This window comes from Alligator sinensis, unplaced genomic scaffold (assembly GCF_000455745.1).
Source record: "Alligator sinensis unplaced genomic scaffold, ASM45574v1 scaffold311_1, whole genome shotgun sequence".
Taxonomy (NCBI): Eukaryota; Metazoa; Chordata; order Crocodylia; family Alligatoridae; genus Alligator; species Alligator sinensis.
This window is the reverse complement of record NW_005842355.1, coordinates 457,952-476,189: the sequence shown is the minus strand read 5'-3', so window position 1 is coordinate 476,189 and position 18,238 is coordinate 457,952. Positions and strand designations below refer to the sequence as shown.

General features: G+C 42.0%; 1 protein-coding gene across 4 annotated transcripts in view; it reads right to left on the bottom strand.

Moving 5' to 3' along the window:
• The window catches only part of SIN3A (SIN3 transcription regulator family member A), a 35,928-nt gene extending 17,690 nt beyond the window's left edge, over positions 1-18,238 (bottom strand). Inside the window, exons 1-10 of one of the 4 annotated variants that reach the window (XM_014522461.2) lie at positions 14,982-18,238; positions 13,823-13,999; positions 11,230-11,336; positions 10,435-10,717; positions 7,012-7,263; positions 6,236-6,388; positions 5,784-5,942; positions 4,876-4,965; positions 3,103-3,221; positions 1,081-1,291 (exon numbers count right to left, since the gene is read on the bottom strand). In XM_014522461.2, coding sequence (XP_014377947.1) covers positions 1,081-1,291; positions 3,103-3,221; positions 4,876-4,965; positions 5,784-5,942; positions 6,236-6,388; positions 7,012-7,263; positions 10,435-10,717; positions 11,230-11,336; positions 13,823-13,999; positions 14,982-15,170 — 1,740 coding nt within the window. In that variant the 5' untranslated portion in view covers positions 15,171-18,238. Of the gene's footprint in view, positions 1-1,080; positions 1,292-3,102; positions 3,222-4,875; positions 4,966-5,783; positions 5,943-6,235; positions 6,389-7,011; positions 7,264-7,431; positions 8,147-10,434; positions 10,718-11,229; positions 11,337-13,822; positions 14,000-14,981 lie in introns of those variants that run through there. The other 3 variants (XM_006029079.3, XM_006029078.3, XM_025210536.1) reach the window with 3 other exon arrangements.

The following is an 18,238-nucleotide window of genomic DNA, read 5'->3' as shown; positions in this document are numbered from 1 at the left end:
CCGGGCCTCGTAGTAGAGCCCCCCACACAGAAGGGCAGAGGGGGGCAGCAGGGATTAGCCCTTGCCTGGCAGGAGCTGGTTAGTGCGGGGCTTTGTTTTTGTTTTGTGTTTTTTGTTGTTTTTTTTTTTTGGGGTGGGGGGGGGCGGTTTGAAGTGCCAGGATGGGCAGCCATTGATGGGACTGGGAGAGCGGGTGGGGCATGAGGCCTGTTTGATTCCAAAATTTGGCAGCGGCCGACTCTCCAAATCAAATCACTGTCCCCCAAATCGGCCGAATCCGAATCCAAAACAAATACTAGTAGCTTCGCACAGGCCTACAAGCTACCCATATGGATTTGTCATCCCTGCTTTAAGGCAGGCAGGGTCAAGGAATCTGGTCCATCTTTATGGACTTGGCACTGGACCAACACGTTAACTGTAGGCCAAGGTTTACAACTGTACCATGCAGCACATCCTTTAGAGATTTTATGGCACAGTTTGAAACCTTAATTGTTTTTGAGGATGCTGTTTTAGCTATCTTACTATCTGCTACCCTCAAAAAAAAAAATTGGGGAAAACTCCTCTTTCCCACAATTCCATATAAACTACTTGTATTGACTAGCAACAACCCTCCTTCCATTCTTTGTGGTATCATTAGCAAACCTGAAACATGTCCCTAAGATGCAATATAGCAAATGTATGTTGAGGTGCCCCAGAATTTTTACAACCCTCACAGGAAGAGATTTAACTAAGCTCTGAGGTTTCCCTCATCCCCAGCAAATGCTCTTATCCCTCTTGCTAGGCAAGAGAATCTTAACTAGTATGCACCACAAGTCCCTGCCCACCCACATGAGAACCACTGCCTTTCCAGGTCTAGAGGATGACGGTCACGGTCACCACAGAACACAGCAAAGACTGAGCCCAGACACTGAAACTTCCTCTCAGGAGACCAGGATTTCAAGATAGTGCACAGCTGTGCAGTTAATTCCCCTTATTACCCTCTTCTACACCACCTACTAGTTGTTCTGGCCCAGCTCCTTGCAGAGAGATTGGAAACCAGTTTCTCCCAACACACAATTCCTCTGGTTCAAAGCTCCTTACCTCTTTACACAGTGGAGTCCGCCCTGTACATTTGGGCTGCTGGTAACTCTTAGGCAAGGCTCGGTAGCTGGAACCCAGTCGTTTACAGGAGGCATAGTCTATTTCCATGGCAATTCCCTCTGTAGCGCGCTCCTTGGGAAATGTCTCCATATGAACAGACTCTTTGTAACCCAAGAAGTTTTTAAACCAAGTGAACAGTTCTGGAAATTTCCTATAAAACACACATACGTGAAAACTGTAGCTGCTTACAAGTCAAATCCCAGTACTCTAAAGTATGAAATAGGGGCCGTGCTCAAGAGTGCTCCTAGAATTCAGTGTGGAGACAGAAGACCTTGGCCACTCAGTCCCACTAATTCTCTACACTTGTGCACATTCATCAAGACAAACCATTCTGCTTTTCCGGACTGCTCCTGTCTTAATTCACCTTGTGGAGTTTTTATGGTTCCTTTGCCTCTTTATTTGGTGACAGGGAGGGAAGCTGCTAGAGCACTCCTAATGTACCTTATCAACATGGCCTCATTCATCCATATACGAGATATGAAAGACTATATCTGTACCCTCTCACTTAAAATTAGCAGGAGCACACTGCAGTGTTATCTGCAGGGAATCTCCCAGATTATTTAGGCAAAGAAGCAAAACCAATTTGGTGGGTGCTAATACGCAGCAGACAAAGAGGCATTGAGTAAAGAGAAGCTGTGAGAAACAAATCTAGGATTCTACTGAAAAAAAACAGCTTTTAGGAATGAGTCTATCAGCACCAATGCTTCCACCAATACCCTGATGACCAACTATAAATCTAAAGAGGACACAGGCCAACATGAAAGCATATAGAGATATTTCTCCCCTTAGATTCTGCTTGTGGAAAACATAATCTGACTTGATTAGAGACTAAAACATACATCTATTAGACTCCCATCTTCTCCTACAAAGGACCCCCTTCTATGCCTGTCATCAGTGCTAACTGAATGACTGCTCATTTAATGCATTTTTTTTGTTACATGAGAGAATGATAAAGTTCAACTCTAGAATAATGAAGTGATCTTTATTATACCTTTCCTGATATAGATACTCTCTTATAGCTCCGGATACATAAGACAGATGGGAGAAAACAATTTTTTAGAGTGTTTTCACTGATTTAGATCTACTATCTTACCTTTTTTGGCTAAAATTAATGTCTTACTGACACAAAATTTGTCTAGTTTCACTGAAGACAAGGACTGCAACCTCTTCCAGGGAGTCTCTCTAGGCTGTACAGCAGTACGCATAATGGGGCCCTGATCCTGGTCTTAATTTGGGATCTTCTTGTCTTTAGTTCCCTTTCTGACGTGTACATTAATTCTATTTAAAGCAGTAAGGAATGTTAAACTTGCAGCCCCAAGCTGATGTAAAAATAGCTAGCATGTGTACTTTACACACAGGCCTTACTATAAACTGTTAGCATGGAATTATTTGGTACACTGTCAATGTCCCAAGAGGGGTCTGCAGCCTCTGCCTTTACACCTGAGTAACTTAATGTTCTGGTCTCAGTTTCTGTATAAAACTTGACCTGTACTCTCAATGACCTACTCCAAAAAAGCTCTATTGCCAATTCTTTGATGAGAATGGTCAACATTCATTACCCTTGCTCAGGCTGGGCTAGAAGAGATAGGCATCTCAGAGAGAAGCAGCACTCTGTTCTCACAGCTGTAGGGTATTAGCTCACTGATGTACAAGCAACTCCCTGCAAGCATTTAGTGGACAGGTGATTAAATGAACAGTAGTGTACACAGACACACCAAGCAATGCTAAGACTCCCTCTCAGTTACACACATATCATGCTGCAAGCAGCTCAGGAAATCAAATGCCCAGTTAGTTCCTAGAGCTATAGAGCTCTGGGCCACAGAGCTAGTTGTACATACCATGCACAAGACATTGTTTTCCTTTAAAAAGAACTTACTTCCCAATATACAAACAGACTAGACCCCCCCAGACCCTCCCAACAATGATTACACAAACAAGTGGACTTGCTCAACCTCCACTTACCCCAAGAATGGAGAAACTAGCTGCACAAGCTCAGCACGGGAAATGACCTCCTGGTTAAAAATAACCAGACAGCGAAGGAAATTTTCATATGCCTCTGTACTACGCAGAGCCTTTCGGACCTTACAAATACACAGGGAGGAGGAAGAAAATTAATAGAGAGCTGGAAATGAGTGAGGTGTGCCATGCCTTCTTGGGCTGCCTAGACTTAATAGTATGATCTCCAACTACTGTTCTGGACAAATATTACACATTCAAGCAGGATGTGGCACTTTTAGACCTGGGAGATGGATACAGTTGCCTTCAAATGCCTCCATCTTGTTCAAGGACAACTGAAGGCTAGAGTCAAAGAGGACACAGGCTGGGGGAGCCTATATAAAACAAATCATAAATTAATATAGTGTCTCTGGCTCTCACTTATCTAGTTCATAAAGTGAGAACATTTGATTGACTGATACCATTATTCTACTGAGCAACCCATGTGAAGTGAATAATCAAGATCTCCAAGTAGGAACCCTGAAGAGTGAGTTGTAAGTAAAATAAGGGTCTACACAGAAAAACTTTGGTTAGAGCTAGTTCATGAAACACTGCAAGTAGAAATGAGACTGGCTGTCTACTCTTCTGCTTACAGAAGCAGAAAGAATAACGCAGCCTCCATTTGGTCTGGGAAATCCAGGCAACACAACCGTCTATTGCAGCTTAATTGAGAGCATTTCATACTACAGCTCCAGCGCTGCTTTTCAGCTTGCATTAAAATCTCAAACTTAGTTTAGTAAGCCTCCTCCTCTCCATAAGGGAGGGCTGAATCAGATTCATTTTAGCACCATTACCTTCCCCAGGAGAACAGTTTGCAACTACACATCACATGGAGATCTATCATCATTAGGTTATTCATCATTACAATTAAAATTCTACTATTGGGATTTCTACATTTACTCATGGCAACACCTACATGTTCTTCAAGTAATACACTGGCTTTCGGTTACCATTAGCCAGCCTTCAGTTTGTTGCTATTTGTGCTACATCAATACAGAAAGACAGGATGGTGTCACCAGCATATGAATATGCTAAAAATGCCAATTTGCTTTGGGTCAGACACTCCCTTCCAAACAGCATAAAAACTGAACATCTCAGGAAAGAGGCCAAAGTACTGCTTAGACACCCACACTGCCTAACTGCCTCTATCTAACCAGCAACAGGTAACTGCACAGCATAGCATACACCCCTCTTACAGAAATACTGCTTAGTCAACTGCATTGTAAGCTAAGTTCCCCACACTGCACGGAGCTGGTCAGGGACTGAGAGTGCCAACTCAGCAATGTAGGCCCACTGTGTCATCAGTAACATGAGGGGCCTGTGGGTACGGGGAGCTGGACTGCTATGGGCAGATCACTGTTCCTTCATATTTCTGTATACTATTAGAACTGGCATTTATAACCTCTGACAGTTATGCTCTGCTGCCAGGCCCATCTCCCAAAGGCTGTCAGAGGCAGACAAAGAGCCAGAGATGGACTGTAGGGGAGAAGACATGCACAGCTGCACGAGAGTTAGAAAAATTTTTAGAAGTTTACAATATCAGATTTAAAGACCAGTGGATGCACTTATAAAGTTAAAGCTGAAAGAAATATTCTTGGGTAAAGGCCAGAGATGACTTTTCTGTTTATATTTTTTACTGGAAACAGATTTGCAAGGGTCACGAATCAGACATTTGAAAGTTGGGAGCGGAGAGATGACAGGGGACCCACCAACCCAACTTTTCAAAAATTTGGCCCCTACCTTCTCAAAGAACAGTGACTCTGTCCCCCCACCATGTTTGCTGGCTTCTGCCAATGACTGATCCTTTAGGCCAAGCAGCTTTGGTTTCTTCTGTAAAATGAAGAGCATAAAAGAGAGAGGGAGAAAGAGAAATTCAAATGCATGGCATTTTATTTTGCCTGTCTATCACACACAAGTTTCAGATTCCCTACCACATTACCGTCTTTCAAAGAGTCCAGTGAAAGATTACATTTGAGTTTCTATCCATCTACCTGTCTCCTAAAATTGAACCATTCACTTGTTTCCCCCAACACTTCCTCCTCTGGATTTTATCTATTAGCCTTCCACATGCTTCAAATTTTCTTGTCATTTTTATCATCAGAACCCCAAATAATGTTTAATCCATGTAGTTAACTGCAACATTCACTGTATGTAGTATACCTCATCATTGTGGTTACATGTAAAAGTTCAATGACGACAAACATACTGTTATTTGTGCCAGCACTTCTTCCATCCAACTCCTATCTTGTACCTCCACAGATTTTCTGCATCTCTCTACTTTCCCCGGGTCCCTCCTTTTCCCACCCCACACCAGCAATGTTCATTCTTAAGGAACCAACCATCGTTAGGTGAACACAGGTGAGATTAAACTGCTAAAGAGATGAGTGCTGTGCCTTTTCTTCATAAAGCAAGACACCGTCTTCCACATTTTTACAAGCCCAAACCTACATAAAAGGAGGAGAAGGAAGGGACGGCAAGCTAATTTTGAAGTAGACAAGGCTTTCCGTCAGCCTCTATCTCCTCCTAACCTGGAATTTGTGCCTCAAAAACAAAACAGAATGTAAAACATTCAACTCTACTAAGTTTTCACAAGCTGCCACCACTTCTTAAAATAAAATCATCAGTGGGTGAACAGTGCATGTTCTCACCTTCACTGGAGGGGTTGCTCCAGTTCCCGAGTGCCGTCGGATTTGACAGCCATTTTGGTTGGGTCTTTGCGGCTTATTGTTGAGCTGGGGTTTCTTGACTGTGCCACCATGGTCATTTCTTACAGACTCAACTTTCTCTGCAGTTGTCTTACTTAACAGCTTATTTAAGAGAGAATCAAACAGACAAGATTATCAATGATCTGATCTTGTGGTACCAAGGCGAAGGTGCATGTGTATCCCTTAGCTCTAACAGACCAACGCATTTTAGAAGGGCAATTACAGTTCTAAAAAGAGATCTAGGAATTAAAGTTAAGGATTTATCAGCAGAGAATGTGTTCTCCCACCCTGGCCCTTTTCACCTTTTTAACAGTGCACTTTTCTCAACTCTACTTCCTTGCAGAGCCAGATTTCTAAGTATTTATGCTCCATCTACCTATCAGGGTAAAACTCACCACAGAGCTGTTAGCATCTGGCAGAAACTGCCCGAACTCCGAGAGCAAATCCTCCTGGTTCTTAAAGAGGCGTGCCACCTGCGCGTACACCTCCTGCTCTGTCAAAGCTGGTGTGTAGTTACCTCCTGCCTCCTTGGCATTCCGCTGCTCTTTCTGTCACAAAAAGGGGAAGTGTAAGAGCAAAAGAAACAAGAACTATTACAGCTACTCTCACTGGTTTCTGCTCTCCTTTCTCTGGGGAGCAATACTTAATGTGACTTAAAACATTTATCTTGTAGCCAAGGGAAGTCTGCATTTGTTACCCCTGCACTTCCAGCTGAAGAGAGACAGAAGAATAAAAGATGGTATGGCTGATGACTCCTATAACAATGAAAAATGATTCCAAATGCTCATGGGCCAAATGTCATCAGACAGGCTACAAACAGAGAAATGTTTCTTTCCCTCCTTCGCAGTACCTTAGCCATATTATACACATTACATTTCTGCCCCACGTTCATGGGCATATGGGCCACATAACATTAAAAAAAAAAAGATCCCTTATTTCAAATACTCGCAACTGTAATGACCGACCTAAAAATGAGAAATCAGCATTAACTCTCAAGCAAAGTAAACTGATTTCAAATACAGAGAACCTTCTCGCCTACTAAAATATACTTATTATGCTAATCACCTGTACATACCTCTCCCACAAAGCTCAAGCACAAGGTAATTTTGTGCGTCAAGGAAAGCTCAGAAGAACCTGTATGGTTAGAGCATATTGACAACTATCCACTAACCTGATATGTGTGGAGGATCTCCAGGAAAGCCTTGTAGATGTCTGGTTGCCCCTGGAACCGATTCTTAATCTTGTTGACGTAGTTGATGGCATGATTAAACTCTACTGGCTGATTGTTCTGCAGGGATGGGGTGGTTCCAAGAGAGATTGTCACAGGTGTATGAGGCTGCACAGGTGGAGAGCGTGGTGATGCATATGGTGGGACTGGAGGAGTCTGCTGGCTGGCTGGAGTATGTGCCTGCAACTGTGATGGCTGAGAAGAAAAGACATACTTAGTTTGTCTGAGAGATTTGGGTCAGGGAAATTTATTCAGATACCTAATTCCATCTAATCCTAGGAAGAAAACAGAGTTTTAGAACTCACAAAAATTAGTTACATGCAACATCAAAAAGAAGACGATATGAGGCTAACAGGGAAGCACCTTACAAAGGGTCTTCTTCGTCATCATGTCTCCAATCCAACTTTTCTGTATGGTCTGTTCCTAATATTCTAAACAGGTCACTGCTTCTGGTATTGGTGTTTCCAGATCTTGTGGGGTGCATTATAGTGGGTGCCTCTGTGGGACAGAAGCTCTCATGCTTCTCCTCAACATGCTTTCTCTTAACCAATGGAGAAGCCAAGCAGGGTAGAAAAATTCTGTTATTACTACATGTCCAGTGAAACAGCCTCCACCCACATATTCTAACATGGTATTCACGCTTCTTGTATTTAACAGAGCCATTAAGACTGTTAGATATTTTTTTTCTGATGATGGAAATTAAAAAAAAGAGACTGAAAGTATTCACTCCCTCATTTCCAAGTGCATCGTGATAAGCAGCTCTCTTAAGAGAACATTTCATAATGGTCATCCCAGCAGGCATTAGAGAGGGGGGGGTTGTTCGTTTGTTTTTTAATCTAAAAGTCTTAATTTTCAGAAAATAAGTCAGAATATCAAATGGAGGCACGGGCAAATGTATCTGACCAAAAGCACACTCTACAAAATACCATATTGTCTCATCTATAAACACTTGTGGGAATATAATATACACCTTGTTTCTGAAAGGCAAACGAAGGATCTTTTCTTTTAGTATGTAACTAAGCAGTAAGAGCTAGGGAGCAGAGCCTGCTTACTGTTCTGCACCCTGTGTCCCTGCAGATTTTACTTTGTTTCACAGGTAAGTGGCAGAACCTGCTCTTACCATATTTCCGGCATTGAACATGCACTTCAATTTCTCGCAGCTGTTTTTGGGAAATGGGTGCAAGCTGAACACAAGAAAACATGGTACATTTGGGTTTAAAAAAGAAAATCCCAACCACATACCTTTCAAGTAGCAAGGAACAAAAAACATGCTGATAAGAGAACAACTTTTAGTTTTCATTTAGCCAGTTTTGTCTCATCATATTTCAAAAAAATTAGACTTGCTAGTAATATTACCAGTGATTTTCTCCATTATGAATGTGACCTGCATTGAACAAAGCCCAGGTTTCCCTTTTCCAGTACTTATCTAGATTGCACAAAGCTAAAACAAACAAATATACAAATCAGCTTAACATTAAGGGTGGCCACTAAAATTAAATGGCTGGCCCACCACACTTGCACAAGGACCTAGAGACTGTTTGGAGCTAGTAACTTCCAGCTGTAACAGAAGCATTTCAATCTTCCACTGCCTTTCAGGTTTCAGAGCTGTATCATGGACAGTCTATTACTGGCAATGCTGAAAACTACCTGCCTAAAAATTCCCATTTTAAGAGCCTGCTCTCAGGCTCTTTTTAATTAAAGGCAGGAGGCAAATACCAAAAGTACATCACTTTGAGGGTCATTTAGTAAAAAAGGGCATTTATAGATGAGCTCCAGGAGTGCTAATTAAAGCACCCGAAGTATCACGTGCATCAGCGCCCCTGCGCTGAAAAATGGTGGCAGGGGCCCTTAAACTAAAGCTCTTTAGACAAGCTTCAGTTAAAGTGACCCCACCACCATTTTTCAGCCTGGGGACACTGATACATGCGACACTGGAGTCTGCTCCAACATGCTGTAATTATAGTGTGCTGAAGCACCCTCCCTGCACATGTATAGGAGTTCTAAGAGTTCTTTCTGATATCAACTGCACATTTTCATATTTTATGGTTACATTATTAATTCTCTGCACACACTAGAGATCAACCTCCCTTAAAAAATTTCAGTGGGACAGTACTAAAATTCTCCCTTGCTCCTCACAAGCTCTTTTGAGTCCTTTCACATTTTAAGGCTAAAATACATGATGTTTCAAATGAAACAAATCAGACAAAGCTTATTTTGCGCATTTTCTAGGTCCAATTTGAGCTCTTTAAATAATTATTTTGCCTTAACATCCATTTTTTTGATCACATAATTGGCTGGTCAGTAGCATGTGGATTATCTTGAGGGTGACAGGAAAGGGGGCATACCATCTGTGTTTCTGTGAAGTCCCGAATTTATAGCTTCACAAAATTTAAGGCCAGAAAGGAACATCACTGGCCACCTGGTCTGAACTCCTGCATAATACAAGCCACTTGATTTTACCTGGATTCCTGTATCAAGCTGCTAACTGACGGTAGAATAGCAGCACCTATTTCAGAAAGTCTTCCACCAAGACTTCAAGTGATGAAAAACCTACTGCATTAGAAGTTGTTCCAAAAGCTAGTTACCCCAACTGTTTAAGTTCTATATGACCATTTTGTACTGACAAAAACATTCTTACCTGGGTCTCTTTCTTCGTAGAAAACTAGAATAATCAGGTAGAACATCCAGAAGCCTACTCTGTTCAATGAGTATCAAATGATTTATCAGGGACCTTACATACAAAGCTATCAAGTACAATTTGAGCTGCTCCCAGACATCCCTTGCTTACATCTGTATTGTTCTAATATCTGTATGTCCTCTAGTCATTTCCAATGAAAGGATATGTTGCAAGTTCCTTTCTTAAGTCAGTGCACTATGCCCAAAAAGATTAGTTTGAAAGTGGTTAAAATAAGAGTTTCTAAAGCTTTGGACCCAATCCCAAACTCATTGCTTCAGAGTCCATAACATTTAACATGTTTCCCAAAGCCAGCAATTTCCTGAACAACTCTGCAGAACCATTTCCGTTGGCATAACATGCACTTCATTGTGCTAACAAGGCCTGATTATTTTCACATTCATGCTGTCTATCAACTGGCAATAGAAAATGCTCTCTAGAGTCTGCTGTCATGAGGGCTTATGCTATCACATACACATGCGCTCCCAGCTGCTGCTGGGGAGCCAAGCTGTGACACGTATGCTGTCATTTTTATGAAGTGAGAAAACTGCAAAGATGCAACTTTACCAAAACTGAAATACCCAAAACATTTCTTTTATAAGAAACTAAGGCTTTTGCCACCTCTAATACCAGACCATTTCCAGATTGGAATGATGTGTTTTAATCTGTCTGTTCCTTCTACAGCCACTGACCTTACTGATTTTGGCAGGTGGTGGCTGTGGTGCAGGCTGTGCTGGGGTTGGGGTCGACTGTGCTGAGGGCTGGGACTGATGCTGGGACTGTGGCTGCGGCTGTGGCTGGAGACCATGAGTAGGGATTTGGTGAACTTGTCCTGGTGTTGTCACGTTCACCATGTCATTTGTCTGCACCTCAATTTTATAACCAGGTGGCAAGAAGGTATTGAAGCCCATGATCAAGTCAGGGTGACCTTTGAAGAGCTGAGACACACGGCTGATCACTCCTGGAGTGTCGATACTGAAAAAGAACAAGACAAAAGATAGAAGGGTCTGAGTGCAAGCCAGGCACTGAACAAGATAACAATCTATTATGATTTTTATACAGTCATTGTGATAAACCCAGGAAACACCACCAAACTGATTCCCTTACATACATTAATCAACTTGATTGTGACATAAGACTAAATTTACTAGTACAATTAACACTAACTTAATGTCACCTGGTCTGAGCATTATCTGCTTGCTAACAGCCATACAACCAGATGAATCTGCCATAAGAACTGAACTTGCGAACTTCGACTCCCACTCTGTAAAAGCAGAGATTTGGCACAGGGAGATGTGCTTGCCATCCAGAATAGAAAATATTGGCCATCACTACACTCCCATGCAATCTCCAACCATCAGCCCTGATGGAAGACTTAGACCTTAATACATGAAGAAACAGAATCTCCAGAACACTAATAATTTCTTGTCCCCCAGCTCCCAAACACACAAGTGCTCTCTAACCTAAGAGGCAATGCAAGAAGTTACCTTTGAGATTTGAATTCCTTCATTATATCCAAGAAGTCATTGTAGACTTGGGGCTGACTACCAAACTGCAGCTTTACTTGGTCAAGATACGACAGTGCATCCTCCACCTGAAGCCAAAAAATAAAATAAAATTAAAAAAAAAAATTAAAAATTAGCAAGTTAAAATATGCCAGCTGAGAATGGTCATACACTGCCTGCTACAAGCAAAACAAAACCCCCCCTAGAAAGGCAGCTTCAATGCACAAATGGGAGTAACAAATTAGTAGTCAGATTGTTGCCTATATTACATGACTACTTGAAGGCAGGACACTTGCATTTTATTTCTGTTTCCCACTAGAAAAAAAATCATACTTTTCTACAAAGATGCAATATGCATCAGCAAAAGCAGTCAGTGGGAACATACTCAGAAGTTACCATTTCACCACTGGCAAATCCATTGCTCATATAAAACCAGTGCTGGATTAAGTATTTTTCCTGTGTACATTTGTGGAAATTATTACAGCAATCAAGAATAAGCAGAACATGGAAATGACATATGCAGTGTCTTAGTGTCTGCCAGATACACTTGTGCTGCCTTTTATTTTTTTACACCAGTCATTTCAAATCTAGCACATGACGATTTTGGAAACAGTAGCTGCGGATGTGCAAATCCACACACCTTGGATAGCAGGAGAGAGTTTACAGACAGTTTATATACCAACAATCTGATTTTCTGAGGTGCTGAGTGAGCAGCCACAGCTCTCAGCAGGATAGCTGCATGCTTGTTACCTCAGCAAGTCAGGCCACAAATGAATAAATTGCAAGAGCTTTCCAACCCTTTCCTTTCACAACCAATCTGCTCAGAGATATAAAAGACCTTGCATGTAATGCAAGTTATCTGGAATAATATCTGAGGGCCTAAAGTCATTTCAGGTCTATTTTATGGGAAATAATGATATTAACTAAAAGACAACATAAGTTTTTCCACCAAAGTCCAAAGTCAGAAGTTTTGCTGTTGCTGTTGATTGCTGTAGAACAACATAAACCCAAAACTTAAGGGTTAAAAATAGGCCCCACAGAAAGTATGTGTTCACTTTACTGTTTTTATACGGGAACTATGAAAAAGGTATTTTACTGTTTTTCTAAAAGAAAGGTAAAAGATAGGCATCAATTCATATATATGTTCTTACTACAGCTGATCTGAATTTAACTACTTCCATGGGTTATTTTTGGTGGGTTTTTCCTCTTCTTTTTAAAGACTTTATTTTGTATAGTCCAAGAATAGAAGACTGCTCATTCCCAAGTATCTCCCACATAAAGCAATACATTCAAAAAAGCCACTGGATGCCTTGGTCTTAACCCTTTTACACATGAGATCTGAATTGACACTTCTCCTCCTCCTTTCTACCCTCAAAACCCATTGATGACAATTCCAGGTTTGGTTTGGTTTTTTACTTTGCTACAATATTTGAGAAGAAAATGTGTTCATTCTAAACAATAAAAGAAGGGAGTATTGGGCCTATACAGCTAAATCCCTTTCTTAATTAACAGTACATAGCTCCAGCCTCCACACTGGGAATTCCATGAGGCTGAAAAGACCTCTGCATCTTAACCAGAGAGTTTTCATCAGACTGTCCAACAGGCTCTGCTGAGAGGCTGGGATCACATAAGCTAGGGGTGGGCAAAATGTGGCCCGGGGGGCAGATGCAGCCCACCAGGCCATTCTATCCGGCCCACGGGGCCCCTAAAAAATGTAGAAAATTAATATTAATCTGCCCTGGGCTGCCTGTCATGCAGCCCTCGATGGCTTTCCGAAACCCAGTAAGCGACCCTCTGCCCAAAATAATTGCCCGCCCCTGACAGAAGCAATAGTCAAAGACCATCAATTACCCCACAAATTTCAGGCACAGGTCTCGAACTGTTGCCTGCTCTATAGCAGCATAAAACAGCAGTTCCCAAACTCTGACAGATTGAGCACCACCAGTTTAAAATTGTACAACCTTAAATACCACCAGCACATTTTTCAATTCAATGTTAAGTACCACCAGCAAATTTTTGTTATAAAGTAATTATAATAAATCTGTTAACATGTACCACAGACAGGTTGTCTGCGTGCCACTAGTGGTACCTGTACCACAGATTGGAAACCACTGGCACAGAACAAACAAGAAATTGTAGGTTAAAGACTGAATTGAAAGATTATAAAATACTTCTGTACTATAAAAATACATCTCATTCTGACTTTCCTATCCATGTGGGCTGCCATGTGAACTTACCACACAAGCGCACTGGGTCACAGAACTCTGGAGTTATGATGTTGACAATAGGTACAGAATACAATATATGGGATTCTGTATTCTACACAAAGCCACTACCCTGCCCTCCTTGTGTACAGGTTGACCACCATCCCAGAAACTAAGGTTTTTAGTCACACCAACTCATCTATATTTTTAGCATGGCTGCATTTCATTGCAAGTGCAATGAACCATTAGCTATTGGGAAAGCTCTCTCATGTGGTTACATCAGTCATCTGAGCAAAGGGAACATGAACCAAGAAGATGTCTCCCTCCAAAACACCCTGTGTACAGAATGATAATTTGTATCCTGACGTTACCTTAAGTCTCTGGAACTGCTGTTGCCCCTGTACTGGTGCTGCTGGAGGGGTTGGGTGAGCATGACTCTGCACCACCTGACTTCCATGAGGCTGCACCGGTGTTGTATGATGATGTCCACTATGGACAGTTGCTATGGCAGGCCCATGACTGCCGGAGCTCTGTGGCACAGCTGACACCTGGAGAGCAGAGGAAAATATGTAGCTGGGGGTAGTAACACTTTACCTGCTCTTGGAAATTCCGAACTGGAAAAACTGCATAAGCCAAGCTCATTAGCACAGACTGATACAGTGCTTTTCAAACAGAAGTGACCACACTTCAATACAGGGAGGGAAACTGTTTGTGAAACAAAGTAGTTGCTTATTGCGAAGCTAGATTAAAAGCAGCCTTGGGCTCTACACCTGACTGTTGCCGATTTCCTGCACGGACTCGATCAGATCACTATCTGCAAAATGCATCTGGTAACCCTTCTGCTACTCTTTGGGCAGCTGTATGGCTGAGTGTAAGTAAATGCTTCAGTGTCTCAAGATAAAAGTGAAAAATATAAAATTTTGGGAGGCAGAACATTAACCAGAGCATCAAGGCTAATAGACGAGGAATGGTTTTGAATCTAACCATTTCAAATACCAATCTGACCCAGGATCCTGAGCTGCAAAGAATTCATAACCCAAGACAAAGCAACTGCAAGAAAACCTTGTGTTACAGGAGAGGAATAAACCAGAACCCATGTTCTTGCCTGTTTTCTGACTAGGAAACAAGATGACACCAGAGTTGAATTGTACCTAAACCAAGCTTTGACTCAAAGAGGTATTTAAGTACCTCACTGCCTGCAATGGTTTAGAAAGGAACAATCCTACACTGAGCAGGGGGTTGATTTAGATGATTTCCTGAGGTCCTGAGGTCAATACTTACCTTTATGCTTGCGAGTAGCACCCATTGAAGTAATAAGACTTAAAGCAGGTACTTAATCTTGAGCATATGCTTAACTATATTGCTGAATTAACACCTTAATTTCAAAGGCCATTACTGGTTTTAAAAGATTTGCTCTCATATGCAGAACCCCACCATAGAGTAATAAACAAGAGACTTGGATTGTTTAGTTCACAGAGCAAGACTGTTCATTATTTCCTTGGATCCCATTAAAAGGGCAAGCAGGCATACCTGGTAGCTGGGAGTTACAGAGTACTGAATCCCAGTGGCAGACTGCATGGTCTCCGAAACCGCCTCATAAACAGGAGGTGCTGGAGCAAGCACACGATGCTGGTGCTGGAAAGCTTCAGTGCTGCTAGTAATACGTCTCTGCTGTGACGCATACACAGGTGACTCCTGCTCATCCAATCGCCGCTTCATTCTGAATTCATGCTCGGGGAAGCACTACCAAAACTGCTGAAACAGATCCATTGAGAAATGTAAGTGACCCATTCTCTCCCTAACTGAACAGAATACTGGGCTCATCAACAGGAGGCATAGGAGAAGTACAACAGGTTTAGGGATATTCCATTTAGCCTGCCACTATTTCTTCGAGCAGTAGCCAGAACCTTTAACAGCTCGGTTCTGATTCAACTTGGGCCACATGGCATCAGTGGCAAGGGGTTTTGCCTGCATCTGTGCTGCCACTGCCACTCCCCTCCACCTCCCACTCCCCAGCTGCACAGCTTTTCCCTCCAACTCTCCCTCTTTCCAGTTGTGGTACAGCTCTCCACCAGCTAGAAGCTGTGCCCCAAGGAGCAAGGGGGGCTGGGAAAGGGGGCAGCGGTACAGGTGTAGCTTCCAGGTGCCTGGAGCCAGTGTGGGCACAAACACAGGCAAAGCCCTCCTTGCTCTGCAGGCCAAGTCCAGTGGCTTGGTGGGCTTGATTCAGCCCACAGGCTATATGCTGCCAACTTCCATCTTAAAGAGTTTGAGAAAGCAAATGGCATTGGAATCCGGAGTAAAAGTTTTTCAGGAGATATATTTTTTAAAATACAAGCCTCATGTTTAGAATTAAAATATCAAGGTTGTGAATGGATTTCTTCAACTGACTTGAAGCATATTTTAATTCAGAATATCTTTGATCCTGAACACAGGAAGGTCCCTTTTAAATAATATGAGCATGCAACAAAAGGCAGCAGAAGCTTGTAGCGTTTCTGGCAAGAGCAAGCCACGTGGCTCTTTTAGAAATAGGGAATCTTCTGCAGAAAGCTAAAGGTCTTAACTGCCCTGCATTGAAAGCATGAGCTTTCGATTGTGACATCCCCAGTAACATCACAGACAGGATGCTAGCCAAGCCTGCAGGAAGAACTTTTACAAAGTAAAGTCTGAGGAAGAGTAAGCAATAAGTGTAGTCTGAAGATAGATTTAGGGACCACAATCAGGTTCTCACGATTAAACTCACTAAGAAAAAAAAATATTTCTAGCAAACTCATGCAGACTTGCTGTGAGGTTTAAGTTTGATTCCACATGCCACTCCAACCATTTCTTGCACAGCTCATAAGGTCACTGCAGTAGGACATCAGCATCATGGTAATATAAGCACAAATTAAAATGGCAAGAATGAAAGCCCAAAATGCCCTCAATATCTGTATTGGGAACATCCAGAGGACAGTGAAGAGCATCCTTCCCACAACACACCCAAAATACCTTCCTTCAGTACACAACCAGAAGGCAGATGCTACTGCTCTAATTCAAATAGCCTCTGCATTTTCCCAATTAATTCTTGATTTGTTGTCACACTTTGCTATCCCACTCCTTAAAATACCATGAATTCTTCACTTTATTTGTATGACCTCTGCTTTCATGCAAAGGTATTCAAGAACTGCTGTTTTCTGGGTGGTGATGATTGCTAACGTCGCTCCTGAGAAATTACCATACAACCAAGAGCACTCGCAAGCATACTCATTCTATCTAGTACTATGTCCTGTTTTCCCTCCAGTCAAGCACCTAACCTTATTTTCTCCAAATCAACTATAGTCTAATACAGGGTATAAACTTAAACAAATTCATCATTAGCAATGAAATAGATGGAGGCTGTCCTCCAGAAGTAACCGGAGTCACAAAAATAAAGGAATCAATCTCTTCACAGATCATTTGGACACAAGAATTATGATCTGTAAATTATACGATTAAACCCATTATTAACCAACTGGATAGTGAACAGACTCAGACTCATCGATACCCCTACAAAGTGTGCATATATGCCTAACAAAATTGTTCACTAGAATTGTCAAAATTAAAAAGGTTGATATCATAGGTTGTACACATCTTATTACTTTCTGCTTTAAGCTCTTTCCCACTCACTAGTCTTTAGTGAGATCCCACAAAAGGGAGGTTTTTTAATTGGACTATGACTCATTCCCCCTCGCACACTTCTTCGAGCACGATCTCCCATGAAAAACCCACCACATCAATAAGACAAGGAGGATGACAGTACTAACTACACCTTAAATATGGTGGACAAGCACTCACCAGAGTGACACCCAGAGAACAGAAGACTCTAGGGTAGACGGAGTCAGTTTTTTCCTATTTTACCTCTGTCGTCCATGTCATCATTTGACTGATCTCTGAAAGTAGCTCCAGTCATTATATGAGTCTACTTACTGTTAACTCCCTAGGAGTTGGGAACATTTTAGCTTTGTAGTAAGTTTTACACTCAGCACAGCTGGGATCTAAATAAGTAAAACTAGCAGAATTGGCTATGAAATTTCCACTTGGCAAAAGTACCGTGCAAGACTTCACATCAAGATGGAGACTACATTTGTGGGGGGAGGAGGAAGCAAGTGATGCTCATTTATAATGTGTGCTCAGCAACATGGAACAGCTGAGAGGCAAGTCTCTAAGTATCCACCTAATTTTTGTTCGGTCCCAACTGCCCTTACATTATTTTAAGTGCTCTCTAGGCTTAGTTCACACTTTAGTATTTTAACAGTGCAAAAGCATCCTGCTAGTTTGACAACTTTCATAAAATGTTTCCGGCCACTAGACAATAAATTCTATATCCCATCCCCAGAATAAGCAGGTCACAATGCTTCTGAATCCAAATCTGTAGAGTGTGAAGCAAAGTAGCAACTGCACAACTCTAGCAGACCTAGTATATAGCCTGGTATCAGATTTTGGGGAAATTGAATGGAAGGATCCAGTTGCAGGGCCCATCTAATAGCTCTGCTGTTTGTGTTCCATTCCCATAAAGACATGGTCCCCTTGTCACTTTTGTTGGACTAATCAAGGTTTAAAATAGATGCTGACCAGTAAAAGGACTACGAGAGGCCAGGCAACTGCTACAAGGGTCACGCACCCTTATCATTTATGATGATTAGAATGCCACCTTGGGCAAAAAGCTCAGCATTTTCCTCTGATGAGCTACTCCCATAGACTTCCCACTGGCTTAGACCGCAGCTGGAGTACTGCATCCAGTTCGGGGCGACACACTTCAAGAAGGATGT